Source organism: Stigmatopora argus, chromosome 16 (assembly GCF_051989625.1).
Source record: "Stigmatopora argus isolate UIUO_Sarg chromosome 16, RoL_Sarg_1.0, whole genome shotgun sequence".
NCBI lineage: Eukaryota > Metazoa > Chordata > Actinopteri > Syngnathiformes > Syngnathidae > Stigmatopora > Stigmatopora argus.
This window is the reverse complement of record NC_135402.1, coordinates 8,320,088-8,341,385: the sequence shown is the minus strand read 5'-3', so window position 1 is coordinate 8,341,385 and position 21,298 is coordinate 8,320,088. Positions and strand designations below refer to the sequence as shown.

At 41.5% G+C, this 21,298-nt stretch overlaps 2 protein-coding genes across 5 annotated transcripts in view; one reads left to right on the top strand and one right to left on the bottom strand.

Annotated features, from left to right (window-relative positions):
• Positions 1-9,266, bottom strand: part of opn4xa (opsin 4xa) — a 24,145-nt gene extending 14,879 nt beyond the window's left edge. For all 3 annotated transcript variants that reach the window (XM_077621927.1, XM_077621929.1, XM_077621928.1), the window contains exon 1: positions 8,682-9,266. The gene's annotated coding sequence lies outside the window, so the exon portion shown is untranslated. The remainder of the gene's footprint in view (positions 1-8,681) is intronic.
• Positions 8,869-21,138, top strand: gdnfa (glial cell derived neurotrophic factor a). Of its 2 annotated transcripts, none has more exons than XM_077621930.1 (3): positions 8,869-9,249; positions 11,925-12,155; positions 17,420-21,138. In XM_077621930.1, exons 1-3 carry the CDS (start codon positions 9,234-9,236, stop codon positions 17,968-17,970), a joined length of 798 nt encoding a protein of 265 aa, XP_077478056.1. In that variant the 5' UTR covers positions 8,869-9,233; the 3' UTR covers positions 17,971-21,138. The 2 variants fall into 2 exon arrangements, with proteins under 2 accessions (XP_077478056.1, XP_077478057.1); XM_077621931.1 differs by having other exon boundaries at positions 8,869-9,274.
• Positions 21,139-21,298: the final 160 nt, after the last annotated feature.

Genomic DNA, 21,298 nt, shown 5'->3' with positions numbered 1-21,298 from the left:
TGCCGTGGTGGCCCCAGAGGGCAAACGCCTAAAAGTCCACCTACAGCCACATTACATTATCAACACAGGTCTATAGCGTCCTCTTGTGTTTCTGTGCAAAAATTAAATGTGAAATAATATAATAATGTGCAAATAATTCCACACATAAATCACACTGGAGTATAAATCACACCCCCAGCCAAAATATTTTAAACAAAATAATTTGCCTTGTTGTTGTCTTAAAGTCCCAGTCCATTTTAGACTATCCTGGTCTTCCCCTTTTTTGTCCATTAACTGTTTTTGTAACATGAGATCAACTACAGGACTGGAGAAGTCATGAATGAGACAAATCCTAAGCGAGACAAGCTATTAGACCAAGGGTGTCGGACTCGGGTTGGTTCGCGGGCCGCATTAACGTCAACTTGATTTCACGTGGGCCGGACCCTTTTAGATATAATATTCCGATTTTTTTAAATAAATGGATTAAAAGAACTGGATTAAAAGCCCTGAATATTCAGTTTTTTATAGATCTAAAACAATTTTTATTTTAGCTTTTTATATAGATTTTTAGATTTTACAACATTATTTTTTAACTAAAAACACAGAAAAAATGGATTAAAAAATTATTGATTTAAAAGGGGGAAAATCAGAAAATTTAATATACATCTATACTCTTCATTTTAATTTCATCCTAAAACAGGAAGTCGGCACTCATGATTTACTTTCCCGGGCCACACAAAATGATGCGGCGGGCCAGATTTGGCCCGCGGGCCGCCACTTTGACACTTGTATTAGACAAAAGATGTCACAACTAGTCTTGATCAACTTGGTCAACTTGGTCTTGGGAAATGCATTGTGGGATTTATAGGATGGTATGCTTTCGCATTTATCCCTGCAATATAACCCATTCAACATTTCTATTGTCAAATTATTCCTTGGTCCTGGAGTCTGGTTACTATGCTATGGATTAATCAATCAAGGAATAATTCCACCACTGCAGGCCCAAAACAAAGGTGCGCAGGGAGACTGGGCGGCGGCCACTGCAAGCTGGTAACATGAGGATACTCCAAAGACCAGGTGAGTGAAAGCCTGCACTGCCTCGTGGGACGTGTTTCACAGTCCGGCCGCGTCTGCCGGCTTTTTTGTGGTCGCGTTCTACGGCTTTCAGTCTCCACATGCCCCCGCGGTCAAAATCAAAAAGCTCCCATCTGTTGTAGGGGGTAAAGGGTGTCAGCGCTAGAGGCTTTACAAACCTTTTCTCTGCCCAAACCAATGGCTCGGAGCGTTTCTTTTCCACACAGGCCGATCTCGTTTCAATTTTGACACCCCTTTGTTGTACACTTGCAACATTTACAATGATTATGAAATGTGTTGGAAATACGATCAGTGTTCTTTCTTAAAGCTTTGCCCTCGGCACCCTTGGATTTTTGTAAGGGCAAAAAGATACAGCTCTGGAAGAATCGACGTGACATGTGGCTGACTTATCAAACAGGGTACACACCTGTTTGAAACGGCATCCAAATTTAAGCATTTTGCATGCATTACACCAAAGTCAGACCATGGGTAACAGTTAGTATATTTATGTGTGGCATGTGGCAAGCATGATTTTTCACCCTGATTTCATCAGAAGCCTAAAAAGCAACTCCTCAGGTGATGCTGCATTAAAAGGATATTATATTTAAAATAACCAAGTTGAAATTCTAAGAGACACAGCTTGTCATTTGAACTGAGAGTTGGATCTCAATTACATTCCTTATAATAAAAAAAAAAAAAAAGATTATATAAAAAAATAGTGGTCATAGGGTCCCTCACCTGTTGCCCATATTTGGCTGGGAATGGCTCCAGCACCCTCTGTGACCCTTGTGAAGGATAAGCAGTACACAAATTGAATGAATAAAAAAATTAATTCATGCCTACTGTATTCTATGGACTATAAGTTGCACTTTTTTCAAATGTGTGAAGCTTATTTAGCCTGTTGTCCTCCATTTTATTATTATTCCTTTAACGTGTGTATCTTCTTGATTTCTGATCAATTAAAAAATTACCATCCCAACAATGCAACCTATATATCTTTTTTCCTCTTCATTGTGTATTGTTTGACTGCTGCGACTTAAACTCCGAAAAATATGGTAGTCTTTCCCCATCTATAAACAAGGCTGGTTGTTGTTGGTTGACAGTTGTTTCATCTTGTCAAAAAAGCTCTTCCACACACAAACCAGCGCATGTCAACGGTCAGTAACCTGAATCTGCCGCGTCCTAACCTGGAGCCAACTCCCAAAGACAGCTGTACTTCAGGTTTGAAAACATAAAAAGCCCAACAAAGCTCCTTGGATCTCAATGACAATGGCGAAAAACTGTACTATTGCAGAAGCAGTCAACCTTTCAAAAATGTTTCGGCAACATTTTCCAAAGACAGAGCGCTTTGACAATCCGCCCGCAGCCGTTCAACATCCGACACCCTAAAAGCGGGGACCTACGACCTCCATCCATGTCTCATGATTCTTCAACGATCAGGACTCATAACAGCTAGTGAAAACCACAAGCCGTCCTTCCGCCCTGAGTGACTCACGACATTTTTAGGCTAGCCCGACGCCTTAGTGATTCCCAAACACCAACCATGCCTACGTTCTCATTCGAAGATAACCCACGATAAGAAAAAAAAACACCCTTTGACGCAAGACGGTGTTCCCTTCGCTTTTACTCTCACGGCCACGTTTGCCAAGTTTAGCACCTTGCAGGAAGTTATTGGTATTAACACAAAGCAACATCAAACAAAGGTTATGACGTTTAATTGGCTCGTATGTGATCAGCTGTTTAAGGCTTAACGCTTAATCCCTGGATGCACTTATACAACCAGTAGCTATCACTCATTTCTTTGACCTTGGAAGTGGTGTTTCCCATGACCTCTGATCTTGAGCCAACTGATTAGATTATTTTAACATTAAGTCCAATCATCTCCACTCTGCCTGTTAGTGGAAGTCGTGCTTGTAACGCCGTGCTCAGAAAGCAAAGTTCAAGGCTACCACTGAGGTTATTTGACTCACCTTTATTTTCATTCTGAGACTCGGCCGTGTTTGTCTTTTAGTTTTGTGGCTCGCTCCCTACAACGTTATTATAACAGTAGGCTCAATTTGTATCGCAATGATTTAATTCCATGTTGCATTCTCTTTTTAAAAAAGCATTCATCTCATATTTGTTCTTCAACTTTACGTTTTCTTTAAGGTGGGAAATAAGTGGAGTGTTTGGTATAAACAGATTGGTTCCGTTTATCGTTGGCACAGTTGTATGAGGAACAGTGAAAACTTGAAAATGGAGGAACGTGTGATCGGCAGAGCTGAGGAACCACTTTGGGTATTTGTTCGGTAAGATGGTAGGGTACTCGGCCGTTTGGTCGCCGGATTTTTGGTCGCCGGATTTTTGCTTGTAGAACCTGGCACTAGTAGAGTGCGAGCTATGTGGTGACTCCATATCTTCTTACTCAGGCAAATTTCTATTATGATGCAGTGATTTCTCTTGCAACTCATAGAAAGCAATTGCTCTGTGTGGGAGATGAGTGGAGTTGCAGTTATTGCTGGGGTGATAATTTACCCTTGACCAATTTAGAGTTCCTCACACGCCGTTAAGACCTCATGCACTCACACTAAATGCACTCATCTAAAATGGGTTAGTCCCATCCTGTTAATCGGGCCTAATTATTATTATTTTGCCAAAGCAGACGATTTTATTATATTCATTTTTAAAACAACTTTGTTCGGGTAGAATTCTCTGCTGTGCGGGGTACGTAAATAATAATATTTTTTTTCCGGGGCTGAAGTCATGAATGATTAACCTTTCCAATATTTATGATCACAACTACTTTATTGTCAGGTCAACCATAAGTTTAGAGATGTCAAGTAGGCAACACAAAAAGGATAACCAGCCTTAATTTCATTGTTATTTTTCGCTTTTCAATGAAATGTAACAAATATTCAAATTTTGAAGATTTAAAAAATATTGGGAGTATTTATCCAGTGGTGTAATGTGTGTACTGTTGACAAAACTGAATTGAACGTCACCAACTGAGATTGTGACTTTCATTAGCAGTCCTTATGTACTTTTGTCTACATCAACAAGTATACATATTAATGTATATGCATACACACGTATGTATACATTTTAATTCACTGTTGTTGTTATAGTTGCATCTTCCATTTTGAAAATCAAAGATGCGACCGATATAAAGCTCAAAATGTGCAATGGACACTGGGGCTTCATGCAGAGGGGCACAGAGGTTCTACACCCTTTTAAATCCCCCCCCTCAACGCTTTTAGTATCGGCGTGTGAACATTACTTCCTCTCCACTATTTTTAACCCTGCCATAGTCCTGCCTGAACTTTGATAGCACCAAGTGATCTCATTTACACACTCACACGCACACACATGCGTGTGTGTATTTTTGCGAGACGCCCTGGCTGAAAGGTCTGAGCTATGATTGAAACAGATGGAAGCGTGGCGCCGACCCGAGTTCCACAATGGCTCAGGCCTCTGGCGCGGTGCCACATCTCAACTATGACATGTCCTAATAATGGAGCAGCTGACTGGACTTCCTGCGCTTCTTCTGTGCATGCCTGGTGACACAACTCGCCATGCAAACGCACACTTCCTGAATCCACTTACAAACTAAATCAAATAATCCAATGTATTTGTAAAAGGACCATTTTAGAATAGGTATTTTGTTCAAAACAGTTGCAAACCAGGAATTTAAATATAAATCGCTATGCAATATGCACTCCTTGGCCACTTTATTAGGTACACCTTTTCAGTACCAATAACCCAATTGCCTTCAAAACTGCTTTAGATTTTCACGGTGCCGATTCAACAAGGCGCTGGAAACATTCCTCCGTCCACACTGACACGATAGCCTTGCGCAGTTGCTGCAGATTTGCAAGATGCACAGCCACGATGCAAAATTCTCGTTCCACTACGTCTCAACTGTCCTCGATTGCGAACTGTTGACTGCTCAGGCCATTTGAGGACAGTGAACTCATTCAACCATCACGTTCAAGAAACCAGTCTGAGATGATTTGACCTTCATAACATGGCGTGTTAACCCACTGGAAGAAGTTGGGTAAACTGCGATCAGAAAGAGATGGGCCACAACAATAGCCCCAGAGAAAAATGAATGGATGAGAAAATTGAACACCATTTGAAGATGCAAAAAAGAACTTCGGAAGGCATTCATGGTGTGACGGTGCTTCTGACTTCCATGTTTCTGGCTATTTTTAGATGATATACAAAGAGACTCTCTGTTTGAAGTAGTCATCAAGAAGTTCCCCTTGTTTTGTGACTCACCCGTGCGCAATACGAGTGAGAACCTCCGGTGTCCAGAAAACTAGGCACTTTGACACAAATTCCTCTAAAAGGCAGTCGTTGTCTGACTAAAATCTAAATGATGACGAAGGCCTCTTTTGCATAGAGACTTTGTGACCTCATCTGAAAAGAAACAAATGTGCCTTTGCATCAGTGGTGTCAAAGTGGCAGCATGGGGGCCAGATCTGGCCCACCACATCGTTTTGTGCGGCCTGCGAAAGTAAATCATGTGTCGACTTCATGTCTATGACGATTACAGATGTATAGAGAATATTTACTTATTTCCCGTGTGGCCCTGGAAAGTAAATCATGAGTGCCGACTTTCTGTTTTAGGATCAAATTAAAATGAAGAGTATAGATGTATATTACATTTCCTGATTTTCCCCCTTTTAAATCAATAATTGTAATTTTTTAATCCATTTGTTTCTGTGTTTTTAGTTAAAAAATCGTTTTGTAAAATCTAAAAATATATTTAAAAAAGCTAAAATAAACATTGTTTTAGATTTATAAAAAACTGAATATTCAGGGCTTTTAATCCAGTTCTTTTAATCCATTTATAAAAAAATTCTAAATATTATATCTAAAATGGTCCGGCCCACGGGAAATCAAGTTGACGGTAAAGCGGCCTGCGAACCAACCCGAGTCTGACACCCCTGCTCTACCCAGTCTCATTAACATATGTTTAGAAAGTCGAAGAAGTTCTGCAAGGTGAATGAATCATGAGCAAGAGGAAAATAAGCACTATTATCTGGTTGGAAGCGGCCGTGTGAGAACTTGACAGTGAGGAATTCGTACGATGAGCACTTGGCACAGCACGCCGCAGACCTTTGTGACGAGGGTTTGGCACGTCAGGTTACCGTAAATAAAAACATGCATTGACAGGAAGGCTCAACCCGGCAGCAGGAGAGTCATATTATTTTTGGCTGGCGAACTTTTTTCTTTCTTTTGCCCGTGTCGATGTTGGATTCAAAAAACCCGCTGAGCGAGATGTCTTTGGTGGAATTTATTGGGAAATCCCAACAACTTGCGTCTCAAGGACATGAGCGTAATTGTCAAGTGTGTCTAATCAAGCCACATGACAACTTCAGGAAAAAAGGAATGTTTTTTTATCCTTCAATTTCTTATTTTCTTCTGGCCTCATTAGTGAGAAGTGGAGTCTAACATTGAAAATTTTGAGCGTGGACAGCAGTGTAAATATAGAAAATCATTCACACACGTGTGGGTTTTCAACAGTGAGGAAAACTATTTTTCTCTCTTGTTGGATATTCAAATGTCCCAAAAAACATCATAAAATGCTACTTTGACTTCAGGTCTTTCATGTTTTGCCAGAGATATTTCAAGATTATTGCTTCTTCCAGCTAAAGAGTTTTTTAGGAAATCAAGACGAATTACTTACAAAGCTATAATTTTAAAATTTGCCAAAACCCCTTCACAGGCTGGCTCAAATATTTGCCTACAGTGTGCCAACCTGGGTTTGATTTCATTAGACGTTTCGTGACTTGTGTTTTGTTTTTTTCATATCTTGGGACAAAATAGTTTCCATCGAGGCTTTTCCTAACCTGAATATTTCGTATGTAGAGGTACCACTACACTATAAATAGACCATTGCCTTCTTTAAAAAAAGATCTGATGTCAGAGTCATGTTAAACTGCTTAATTGGACGGTTCAAAAGATACGTTAGGGTAGCAAGGCAAGTTATTTTATTGGTGTGCCTGTCCCCCTATGCGCTTGTTAAAATGAAACTACATGATTTATTGCACCCCAAGCACAGCTCCCTGAAATTTGAGGAACTGTTGCCCTGAAATTTAGGTGTCCAGTTGGCAAGCATATTGTTTTGGAAGCTGTATATTTACATAACCTTAAACATTACATTTAGTCAACAGCGAGAAGCCAAGCAGAATGGGAACTTGATGCCAATGAAGAGGTTCCAATCATGCCCAGATCACATTCCACATGCTGACATCCAAATCCAAGGACATAGGGATGTGTGCCATAATCTCCTACACTCCAAACAGGGGGCGCCGGTGGGGGTGGGGGGCCAGTGGCCTAGTCAGTCGTCATATGTGTGTGAGGGTTCGTTGAATTAAGAAAAACAAAGTTTTAAGGAATAATAATAATAATCGGACATAGGCCCTGTCGTCATTATCAACAACACAAAAAGCCTACTTCTCATCACACCCAGAAACTGCGTGTGACGAAATTGGTGGTGCTTCTCCATAAGCTGCGTTTACTCGGCAAAAGACCTAAATAAGTGCTAGTTACGGACTTGTAATTTGGCATTCTGCTGTTATAGATACAGGTCGCTTACCTCTCACTGTCTTTCACTTACCTTCAGTCAGCTAGTAGGAGGCAGATCACCACCCAAACAATACAGTGTGTATTGATCTCCGCATATTCAACTGCCATCACTGGGTGACTATAGTGCGGAAATAGTGACACACACAAGCATAAACACACACTAACCCTAAACCCACAAAGAAAAGTGTCACAACTGTTTCAGTAGTGTTATAAGGGTTGTCACTTGTAAGCCATTCCATTCAAACTGGACACTAAGATCAAAAAAGGACATTTTGGCTGTCCTTGTTCGACTGAGCTTATCAAGACAGAAAGGATATGGAAAATGTTATTACAACTAGTAAAATGATCTCATCTATTTTAGATAGAGATGGGGGATACAAAAAAAATCTGAAAACAGCCTTAGAAGAGAGTGGCATGCTTTCCTCTCAATAGTGCTTTGCCATCACCCTTAACTTTAAAAAAATGACTTTTTACACATATTTTGATTTTTGAAAAACCCGCACCACCCTTCTCGCCAAATGTGTTAGATTTATAATTGTAATGGGGTAAAGCGTCTGTATAATGGCCAAACTTACAGGATTTTGTTTTTGTTTTCATCTATACAACTGACATGGATGAATTACATGTTACAAAAATGTATATATAAACTAGTAAAGTGAGTACACAGATGACCTATAACAATAAAATAATAATAATAATAATATTCAGTCATTTTCTGAACCGCTTCATTCTCATTGAGGCGGGGGACACCCTGAATTGGTGGCCAGCCAATCGCAGGGCACAAGGAGACAAACAACCATTCACGCTCAAACTCATACCTAGGGACAATTTAGAGTGTCCAATCAGCCTACCATGCATGTTTTTGGAATGTAAGAGGAAACCGGAGTACCCGGAGGAAACCCACGCAGGCCCGGGGAGAACATCCAAACTCCACATAGGTGGACCAACGTGGATTTGAACACAGGACCCCAGAGCCTTGAAGCCACTCGAAGCCGGGTCGCCCTAAGTATTATAATAAACAATAAAATAACATTTTGGGAACCTTGGCAACATACCTGTGAACTTGGCCACGGATCCAATAGACTTTCGCACTTGTTGACATCCATCTCCACAGCACGTGCGTTCGAGATGTAGATGCTGGAGCGTGTTATGCCCGTAGGCCTCCCCCCCACGAAAGAGGGGCGGTCACCTCGCGCGCTCCGGCCTATAAAACCCTCCGGAGCGTCCGCGGTGGTCGGCTCGGCGCTCGGCTGCGCGACGAGGACGAGAAGCCCAGGCGTGGGAAGCAACTTGCCAGGGGGGGATCATGGAGAGCGCTCGGGCCTCGCTGCTCTGCCCCCAACCCAGGATTTAGCAACTATTTGGGCGTCTGTTCCATCGCGGAGGGGGCGGTTGTTTTTTGTTGTTGGATCCGCTACGGAGCTTCAGAGATCCGCGGCGGCGGACAAGTCCAGAGTGCGCTCCGGTTCTGGATGTGCGGTGCGGGGCTTGCCCGGTTTGCCCCCGACTGACAAACAGTGGGAAATGTTCCTTTTTCTTTTCGATTGCACTTAAGGACGACGCATGACGTTTGGATTTTAACCGCAGCGAGTGGAAGGTCTTCCTTCATGGGCCATCTTTTAGGTGAGAAGACGCGTCAGTCAACCAGGTGTGTCAACAGCACCCTAATTGGAATCTATCTATAGAGTAGCTCTATTTATTTATCTATCTATGATATGGGCGGGGTTTGATTAAAATGTTATCATTAACGTTTTTCACAAAACAATACTGTTTGTCCCCAAAATAAATATTTTTGGACAGGTGCAAATATTAACACATTCAACACACATTTAATCAGATTAATATATTGAATTGAATGTCTTTATTGTGATAATACAAGTATAATGAGATTTGAAGCTGCATACAATACAATAATATAAAAACAAACAAAATATGAAGGTCCAGGGTGTTTTCTGTTCATTTTGGGGTAATAGTCATACAACTTGCATGTTCAGGAAAACAGAATACATTTTTTTTTACAGTTTTTAGCATCTGAATGCAAAAGTATCCAATGGTGCAGTGGTTCTTTCGCCTGACTGCAGTGTAAGCAGCGTGGGTTCGATTCCCACTCGGCAGTGGTGTGTTTGTGAGTGTTAATGGTTGTCTGTCTCTGTGTGCCCTACAACTGACTGGCATCTGATTTTTCCACTTAGTTTTCTCTTTTAAATTAATGCAGTAATGTCCCATCCTTATTATATCCATGTATGCAAAAATTTTCAAAGTATATAATTACTCTGGCAGGGAAAAAACCCTGACTTGCAATGTTTGAACCAGCCAAAAAGCTTATCTCATCTTACAGGCAACATCCCACTATGTTTGGCATCAAGGACCACTTTTGGGGGAGACAAGGGTTAATTATGTCACATGTTGGTTGTCACAGACACTGTAACACTACAACCTGTTGCATAATTTCAGCATTGAAACAATCATAATAGTGCGAGAAAAATACTCTCTGAGGTATGCAGCAATAAAAAAAAATGTATTACTCGCTGGATCACAATTGACACGGCCAAGCTCACATTATACATCATTATATGTCTAACATTGACAGACCAAAACAAAAGTAATTGTACAAACGTTGTCATGATACCAAAATTCTTGCTTTGGTACAGTACCTGCATCCAATACCTTGATATCAGTACTATAAAAATACTACAGTGACATACATATGAGTACAATAACAAAAAAAGTCAAATAGGGACAAAAAAAATGCAAACATTTTAGATACGTTTTGTTTATATTCGTTCATTCCAAATATTACGATACTGATACTAATAGTCTGGATTGTTTTAAACACTCATTTGTACACATTAAATTCACTTCAACTCATGCTAATGTTTGTATATTATGCGTAGACTATACTAGTCTTGGAATTGACTGAATTTAATTTCTTATATATTGTTAAGTGCTGTGTATTCTGCTCCAACTTCACTGCAAATAGCCAAATATCGCCTCATAAATTGTATCTTTACAAAAAATAATCACTAGATAACTCATACTCACCTTCCATTTGAAGTAAAGTCTGTGAAATTTGTCACCGGTCCAAATGACGGTAGTGGTCAGATCCGATTGGGGCCATCGGGAGACAGCGCAGTTTTTCCAAAGTTTTTACTACAGACACAGCAGCCAAGTTACAGAGCAAAGAGTCAGTCGAAACCAGATGGACAGTCTGTAGGACAGATGTACAAAAGATGAGCTGGCAGGAGGCGGTTTCTTGTTGCTTGTCTGACAATCTACCACAACAACAAGCAACATGTTTGACACTTGGCAATAAAAGTTATTTTGAACACTGCTGTACCTCTGGGTCCATCTTGACCGTCAGCTGGATTGGTGGTCTGTCAGAGCTCCATGTCCTGAGGAGGTGTAGGGCTTTTGATATGAGCAGGGACATGTTGTACACGATATTCTTGTCAGTAGTAGCTAGTGCAGTGATTTATGGGGTGGCTTGTGGGGGGTCAATGTAGCCAATAGAGACATGCATCAGCTCAGTTGGTGGGTTTCTCTGATGGAGAACTGATGGTGAGTGTGAGGCATCTTGAACAACACCAAGCACACGCTCCATTGTACTCTGTCTGCTGACAGGTGAAATTGCCGTGTCAGGTTCTATTCTCTGCAGCGCAGTACAGAACAATTGCAGTAATGGTTTGTTCCTGTAACTGTCAGACCATACCAGAGCTCAGTCTGAATATGTTTATCTTTTATTGTGTATTTGTGTGATTGTATGACTAGGTGGCTATGGAAACTTAGCCTATAGTGATTTTTTTTTTTTAACATTTACATGATTTTCATCCCATCTGGGAGCAATCGGCAGAAATGAACGGTTGTATTTTTAAGGGTTGGTCGATCACCAATTTTCAAAATATATGAACTCAGCCTGATCCATCAGTGCATTTTTACAAGTTGATGAGCTCCATGTTGTTTGGTTCAAATATCCCATAATAGAATGTGGCTTAGACATCGATTTGGTGACGTATTACAATTGCAAATGATTGATATTCTTATGCTAACAATCTGTTTAAAAAAAACACAAACATTGGCTCGCTGGCAAATTTTCTTCAACGTGTCCATGTTATCTTGTTGGTTCCCAGTGATGGCAATATACCTCCAATCCATTAGAAATGGGATCAATGGCAGCAAATGAATGCATCATAACTGTTTTGTAGCCATAAATGAGTACTTTTTTTTACCAATTTCTCTGTGTGTAGGGCTCTCTTGGTTGTTGAGTCATTTTACACCTCTATCGCTTTCCTATGTTTCAGCTCTCTTAGGAACTGAGTCTAAAATGAAGTTATGGGATGTGGTGGCCATGTGTTTGTTGCTCCTGAGCTCCGTCGCCACCCGGCCTCTCTACCCAAGCATGAAGCCAGCCAAGAAGAGCTTCTCCTCTTCCAGACACTCTGATTCTTCACACCAATCCACCAAGAGGCAGGCTAACTATTTGATGCAAAGTGCAGAGAGCAACCTACAGGAAATCGCCGTGGAGAATCAATGTAAGCTCTCAATATTAGTGCCGATCTATCGGCCCGACTGTCTGTGAACCACAAAGTAGCCTGCTGATCAGTGCCGGAACTAATGTGAACAGGGTCCGGGTGCGATGAGGAGCAACGGGCCCCTTGAGTTGAGTGGGGGTGCTAGTGAATTATCACTGACTGATCCCATTCAGACGACACGGGCCCCTCCAGATGATTGGGGGTAGGGGTCAATGCTAGCAGAGATATTTTAACACAAACTCCAAGTAAAGATGACTAAATTGTTGTAAAGACTGTTGTTAACAACCCTGGCAAGCTTGAATAAATAAATAAAAATAATGAGTACATATAACTAGGCTCCGCCCCTGGTGCTGACTCACGAATCGATAACCTTTAGAAGTTCACTTGTGTAATCCTACTCTACAAAAAGCCACCAAACTTAAAAGGGACAGGTGAAACCTAGTAGCAATTATGTTCACGTGAAAGAAAGCTGCACAATGTATTTATCAATGTAAAATACTTTGTTGCAATTCCCATTTGGAGATGTGAATTGTCATCCATGCACATATAATTGCCTTAAACAATATTATGATCTACATGGGTGTTGCTTCTGCGGTAGCACGTTCACTTTGTTCATACTTGATGCGTCCGTGAGTTTGGCAACCACGCCTCTAAACAAACAAACATGGTGGATGGCTTCCTATCAAGTTATTCAGAATAAGAGATACTTTGGCCCCGAGTTGCTCTCACTTTCACTTGTTGCCGTCATTTCCAAATGAACCAATGAGTCAACAAGACACATAGACTGCAGTTAGTCCCAAGGCCAAGGGGTCAGGATTCCCCTCCATTATCAGTGGTTAGAGAGCAATACACGAGTGAGGCCGTCAGACGGGAAGCTTATCGGGCTGCAGGTATGTCACTTTGTGTTTATTACGCGTTACATCACCTTCATGTCAAAACAGGCTCGTCTCATGAACCAAACCAGGAGCGCGGAGGACGCCTGCCAAACACTCAGCCTCTCTTCCGCTGTTTACATTCGCCACTGCCTCTGCAGAGTCCAGTTCAGAGTGGAAAGTTTGAAGCATTTTTATTTTGTGTGCATTTAACAGCCACTGTGGGCCGGAATTGTCATTTGTTTGGAGCCATTCCACCCAGGAGGCAGGATAAGGGTCCACAAAAGTGCGTAGGGGATGGAACATTCGGATCTGGGCTTTAACTGGCTCTTCATCTTCCCTTTTTGTTGGGCTGACTTCAACCGTTAACGGTGCTCTCTTGGTGTAAACATGTTTTGGAATCTTAACTAAGCCACAGAACAAAAATGTAACAAAGAGTAAATACCCTGCTGTTGTACAGTGACTGAAGAACTTTTCGTTTTAGCGCTATGTGATATTTTTCTTGTAGTTGTCAGTTTCTAAAGGCCACAGATCATTTCTTTGGTATATTATACATCTAAATTTTGAAATCTGTGTGTTGATTTGACTACTTCACGAAATTTTATAATCTCTTCCTTCGTTTCAACTTATCATTATATATTTCCTCACAATCAACAGCAAGTTTTTTCCCAAACAAATGGCTGAATTAGCAACAAGATAGCGCAAATTTGATCATCCAGCACAGAGCGTCAGCACTAGCGTGCATGATGAGGAAAGGATTAAATTAATTTCATTAGATGTCATTCAGCTCCTTCTTTTTTAAAAACAAATATAGTTTGAGTTTGTTTTTAGCAGTTCGAGAATGGGCAATCTGAGTATTTTAAAAAGGTGGGCTTATTTTAACGTGCCACATGGGAGTTTGGTGTACTCCCATTGTGGTTGTTTGTATTGTTGTTCATTCAGAGAGCACAGCTGGACAGAAAAGTGTTAGAAAATGAAAGAAGAGAGAAAATAGTGATGCAGAAATGGGACTTAATATACAAGATGACCTCAATAACTATCATTTTTATTTTAGTTAAGTACTTTTAACAGTTACCAATAATGTAATGTGTGAGGTGTAATCATAACATTTTAGACAGTTGAAATTGGGTATAAAAATGGTACCAGATGTCTACAGCTCAGTGGAATATTTTGCAAGTGACCATGCTACTAGTCGAATTCTTGGTACAGCACACTAATGCATTTTTTGTTTTCTGCCTGTCACTACAGAATATGTCACTGGCATCGATAGCGCAAACTTGCATTATTTGACATTAAAAAAAGTGACAATGGACAGTGGTAGGGAGTCACTTTTGGGAAACTTTAGATGGAAGCAGCAGTGTTTCTTTCTAGGAGTGGAAAAACACAATGTCCAAATGTAAGCACAACTTACGCAACTGGTTGCAGTGTGCTGACTGGTGGCAGGTGCGCCCTGCCTGTCAGTATATTGGCTGCATTAGCACCATAAGTGACCCACTTTTACAGTTTTCACTCCACTGGGTCCCACTTGCTACACTTGTCATGTTAGTTTGAGGAGAAAGACGGATCCCTGTCAGACGTTGAAATCATGTGGATCAAACCGGGATGAGTTTTTGAAGGATACTTTTGCCTTAACTTATTTGAATTTCTTCCATTATTAAGTTAGTGACTATTGACTCAAAGTTCAAATACATTTTGGATAGAATTAAAAATGGCTTTTCGCTCCTTTGGGACAAGTCAAAGTCATAACAACTGATGACATTAGATCTTTAAGTAACCAATTAAAGCTGTCTCGTGGTTAGAGGTTCACTCACCTGACTTTGGTGTGGGCAGGCGTGGGCTCAATTCCCACTGGTGGTGGTATGATTGGGAGTGTGGATGGTCGTTTGTCTCTCTGTGTGTCCTACACCTGACTGGCGACCAGCCTAGGGTGCAGTCTGCCTTTTGCCAGAAGACAGCTGGGTTAGGCTCCAGCAACCCCCGCAACCCTTTCGAGGATGGGCAGTATGGAAGATGAATGAATGAAAGTATCCAATTAAAGACAAAAAACAATAGCTAAGAATTCAAGATTTTACATATACACATACCCGTTTGACCACAGTACAGAACAAGCCAGAATAAACCCAATATGAAATGATTTGTTTGCTCAAGTATTTAATAAAACCCGTCATATTAGAGAACAGATATGTCCGTATTACTGAATTTATGATGGTGTCGATACTTTAACCCTAAAATTTTGACGAGTTTGGCATATTGGTACCCTCTGTTGATGAGCCGCTACTAGAATTCATGCAAACCAGGGGTCTTCAAACTATGTCACAAAGGGACCGCAGTGGGTGCAGGATTTCATTGCAACCAAACAAGATGATACCTTTTCACCCATCTGGAGTCTTGCAAGTCTAATCATTTGATTGAAATCAGGTTCTGCTTGATTTAGCAAAAAACTCATTGGTTAAAACTTCCCAGCTGGATTGGTCTGACAAAAAAACAGGACCCACAGTGGCCCTTGAGGACCAGTTCGAAGACCCCTAAAGTAAACAGTTGACTACAGATATTCAATCAGAATCGCCAAAACGTTTGCATGTTAACGCAGCCATTTCCAGGGGAGGTATTCCTCGGTTTAGCAGTATAATTTCAATTAAAAAAAAACATCCCCATTCACTTTGGTCCAATCAGCTGTAGTTCAGTGAGATCAGGTGCCGCACAACATGTTGCAGATAATGAGTCCTAACCAAAACGCCACCTGCCAGACACCTACACCTGTCATCATGGGATTACCATTGTTGATATGGTTGTTGTAGTGTCCATTGTTCTGTCGTCCTTCTACCATTTCACCCCCGAGGCAGACAGTCGCCACGCATAACCTTGTTCTGTTAGTGGGACTTTTTTCCTTGCCTTTGTTGCCATGTTTGCGCCCACGTGGGCTTAAAGTACTTTTCTGTAATGTATGAAGAAAACGATTCTGGACCCAATCCGTGCGCCTCGACGTAAACTTCAGTTGTGAGCTCACGCTATATAAATAAAACTGACTTGATGAGACACGGCAGGAATGTAATAGGAGTTGGACTATAGGTTTTGACGGAGAACGCTGCCGCATACAATCGAGAGGAGTAGGCGCAGATACTCATGTTATTGGAGAGTAATGGAATCTCGCGGTGTGGAAGGTGCCAAAAAGCTGTTTGGACCCGCTCCCTGTCAGCAGATGGTCGATCGTCATCTTTCCTCTAAATAATTCACGTAAAAATACATCAGTTCTTGGCGTCGGGGGCTTTGAAGAGGGCAGCAAATAAAACAACGGCAGCTGTCCTGCGGTGGTGTTACGGCGAGGGCTAATACGCGTGCTCGGTTTCGCGTTGTGTTAGGAGATAGGAAGCAGCTGGAGCACATGTGAAGCTTCAGTCTTCTTCAGAGTAGGAGTTGTTCAAATTTGAAATGCGGCGATCCGATCCAAGATCTGTTTCCAAGAAACCTCCACTCAATATCCTAACACCATTAAACACACCTTCACTCATCCCCTCGTCTCCATTTCTCCCGGCGTATGAGGCACTCTAACAAAAACTTTGTTCGCAGCGACACGCTCCAAGCATCCTGACAGATTTTTGGATGGAAACTGAGTGAGAACATTTACAGTCAACACATTTGTGCATCAGATTTCTCGCTTATGATGTGGCTTTTGTGGTCACAAAAGATATTTGGGTTTTCTCAGGTAGATTTTGAATGCAGTTGCTGTGAAAATACCATTAGAAGAGAATGAGCAAAAGGGCTTAGTTTTAAAGTGATCACTTTATCCAAACGTCCTTATTCTTGACAAGAACTTTTAAAGTACACATAGTGCAAATTAATAAATAAGCCTATCACTAACTAATTACAGGAATTCAGTACATGTTGACATAACTTAGTGCAATACACAAGTATTTAAGGCCAGCGGCTGAGTGCCTAGCATGTCGGCCTCACAGCTCTGGGTTCGAATCCAGGTCGATCCACCTGTGTGGAGTTTGCATGTTCTCCCTGGGCCTGCGTGGGTTTTCTCCGGGTACTCTGGTTTCCTCCCACATTCCAATGAGATGCATGGTAGGTTGATTGGACACTCTAAATTGCCCTTAGGTATGAGTGTGAACGGTTGTCCATCTCCCCGTGCCCTGCGATCATCTGGCCACTGATTCAGGGTGACTCCCGCCCCGTGGCCGAAAAGTCAAAAGGGATAGGCTCCAGCACCCCCCGCGATATAGCGGTTCAGAAAATGAATGAACAAACATTTAAGTATTTATTTTTCATTTTTCTAGGGTTGAAAAGTACTGTGCATATTGTTAAAAAGGGTAAACACTGTATACTAAAACTGCAACGACCAACTGTATGATGTTGAAAGTTAACGTACGCATTCTTTGCTTTTTGCAGATGATGTGACGGCTCATTATCCGGAGCAGTTTGACGACATCGTGGACTTCATCGAGGCGACCATCGGCAGACTGCGACGTTCTTCGGAATCCAATCGCAGGCCGAGAGAGCGGGAGCAACGGCAGAGGGGCGTGGCAAACACACGAGGCGAGGGCAGGGCGCGTGGCGCTGACAGGACGCGAGGCCGTAGAAGAGGTGGCGGGAATCGAGGGGCCGGCAAAGCGGGACGGGGAGAACGGAGGACGTCGGCCCGCGCAAGTCGAGGCTGCCTCCTGAAGGAGGTCCACCTCAATGTGACGGACCTGGGTCTGGGCTATCAGACCAAGGAGGAGCTGATCTTCCGATACTGCAGTGGTCCATGTGCCGAGGCCGAGACCAACTATGACAAGATCCTAAGCAACCTCAGCCAAGGCAACAAGCTGGACAGGGACGCGCCCTCTCGAACCTGTTGCCGACCGGTCGCCTTTGATGACGACCTGTCCTTCTTGGATGACAACGTGGTTTACCACACGCTCAAGAAACACTCTGCCAAGAAGTGCGCTTGTGTGTGACATTTGTGGAGATAAAAAAAAAACTCAAACAACAGAGCTGATAAAGATTTATTGTTGCTTTACGTCATTTTTATAACTGTTTTGTAAAAAAAAAAAAAAAAAAAGGAAAAAAAGTGGGAAGAAAGTTTTTTTTTTCTGGAAACCTCTAAGGAATATATTTTTCTTTTTGGTGAAGACACGAGGACTTAGTAGGTTTGACATATTAAGACATTCGGTATATAAATATTTGTCATAAGTGTGCATGTGTATGTACATGTGTGTATACGCTTGTGTGTAAGAGGTATATTTATTCAGATGAAATTAACTTATTGTTATTTATTTCTTTTGCGACACAAGTTGTTGTTCTTTCTTATTTATTGAGAGGCTTGGTTTATCCTGGACACTGTCAACATGTTTAGAGGCATTCCGGAAGCTTCCACAATCCAAATTCTCCTTAAGAAAATAAGTTACATGAGGACAAGTGTAGACAAGAGGCACAAAGGCAGGAATTTATCACTTTTTGACCTAACGTGTCACGGTTTCTGGTCAAAATCGGTATGCAAATTTACCAGCTTTAAGGGGAGGGAGTATCCGTGACATAACAGAGGCGCCGTGAATATTGTGTGAATCTTAACACCTGAAGCTTGATAGGTCGTGTGGAAAATTGGAGTTGGATTAACCGTTATGTCTCTGATGCACAAATTGTGTGAAACTGTCGAGACTCGGGACCAAAACACAAGCTTGCCAATTTCGCGAAACTGCATGAAGGGGCTTGAAGCTAATTGTTTATCTACATTTTGGATATTAGTCTGACGGTCTGTAACGTGACAAGGCAAAAACATCTAGTCTTCTTCATACTTTAAACAACTGAATGGCAATTGACAGTAGGTACAAGTTGGCTGTTTTCTGGGCATTATCCCATTTTCTCCTATAGTGTGTCTGATGTGCCATTTTTATGAAAGGGCCTTGAAAATTCAGAAATAAAATAAGCCAAAAAAGGAAGTCGACGAGAGAGAAAAGACTTGCCGAATTTTGTCTGTCTCAACGTTGGAAGTTTGCCTGACAGTGGCTTTTGACGCCAAAGTTCCAGATGTTTCTGTCTGTCACAGTCAGACTATCACAAAAAGTCTGTCGTTCCTCCCTGTCTCTGTTTAACGGGTAGTGGAGGATGGGTAGACGCTAATGGCTAATTTCCTGTTTTTATCTGGGCGTTATTCCATCTCTCTCTGACACAACAATTTTGTGGGTACTTTGTGGTAAAGAAGCTGCGAACACGAGACGAAGGTCAAAAACAGTCATTCAATTGCTCGGTGGCTTTTGGTGTTGATATCATTTGACCAAGCAGAAACATATGGGAATTGCACCGCTGGCATGTTTACAAGAAGGAGATTTGGGGGCTCAGATGAATACATACGTTGAAGGAGCCACCCCCCAATCAGTGACTCGGCCATTCAGGCTCTCTCTCTTGCCCAAAGGGGGTATTTTACCCCCCTAAACCCCCATTCCGAAAAAGGATTTGAAAGTGATCCCCCTGGAGACTTAAGCAAACATCCCTCACCGGCCGGCTAAGGCAATTTAAGGGAGATGCTGGCTACTGTATGCCTGTCAAAGTTCCGTTCCTGCAAAAGCTTAACCCTTGAAATATGATGGAATGAGGGGAGGGGTCCCTGCATGCTTTCTACACGCGACAACAAGTTGGATTGAGGAAATATCAACATCCCAGATCAGAGCGGAGAGGTAAGCACTTCAAGTAGAACAAAAGAGTCTTCTGGGAGGGTCTTGACGTCTCCCGAGATTAGGGACCAAGGTATCTGGGTGTACCCGACGAAAAGCGAGGCAGCTTTACAACATGTAATCCTCCCCTCGACACACACAAAGCCACAGCCTGGATGACTTTAGGCCAAACACAAGAGGAAAAAGCTCACTTTTATCACAGTATACCTCATCAACTGGATCATCTTGCTTGTTTTGTCCAAGTTTTTAACAGATGACAACTTTGGAGACTTTTCACAAGGCCCCCCATGAGCATATTCCGCTTCCTAAAACCAGGGGTTCTCAAACTATTTGGGTATAGTAGGTCAGAAATTTTGTAACTCAAAATCCAATGTGAATGAAACATGACAATCGTGTAGCCCCAAATCATGACATAGGTACGTTTTAAATATTATTCATTATGGATTAATATAATTTTACTTATCTTTATAGTTCTGCCCACGCAATTTCCTCGCTTTAGCTAGCTAGAGTAACAGACAAAATCTCTAATAATGGGAAGAAAACCTAGGGTTGTGTTTGTTCTGTGTAAGTGTAAAAAAAATCCTAAGTAAGCAATAAAGAAAAATGCACTGAGTTTAATTTAATAAATATGGGATACTCCAGTTTATGTGACCTTAACATGCTCAGTCTTATTTTTTTTCTGATGACGACTGAATATTGGGATAATAATAATGCCTGCTTTTCTAAACAGCCCAAGTGACAACACTAGAAGAGTTACAGTCATTAGGGGGGTGTTGGCGTGTTTATAACATGAATTGAAGTTGCTTTTCCTAATACTTATGCTCAGAGTCAAGTTACAATGATCCCCAGTACTTAAAAAAAGAACGGAGTCCGGTTAATCAGTGACAGAAACAAGACCAAGACTTTTGGGAGTCGACACCAAAACGAGAGCAAGATCTTCAAAACCATAGTCCCAAGGTCAGTGTTCAGGATTGCAAAAGACATAAAAGTTTAGACATGGCATTTGAAAATAATAATAATATGACAATTACCTAATTGCAAATCACTGTTTGGGTCCCGCATGGTTTGAGAACCCGTGCTTTAGATAAAACAAGCTCAAATGTGACCTGCGTTTCCTTGCTGGTTATTAGAATAATCAAATATACAGTGAAGGTTTTGTCACTATGGCTGTCGGGTTGCGATTGTCAGAGTCTATGTACAGTATTATGTCTATGTTGTGGAAGAAAACATTGTATTTTGTATGTATATTTTAAGGCTCTGAAGTACGGAATTCGGGAATCCAATGCGAATGGGGGAGCAAAAAGAGGCCATCAATGGGAAATTTAACATGTGAAGTGTTAAGGATTTGCTTTCTGTCGTTTTGTGTACCAGAACCAAAGCTCTCTGCAAACTTTATTTTTGTACAACATGCATTTTATAACTTTTTTACAGAATAAAAATGTCTTTTTAAGTGTATGTTTTTGCCTGGTAGTCCTGATGTGAAAAGTGGTACTGATTTGCCTTGCCATGTTTATAAAATCCCAAAAATGGTTGACATTTCCAATCAATGTGCTAGTCATGCTAGAACTGTGATGTTTTTAGCCTTCGGCAATTGTATACAGATGCTTACAAGTAA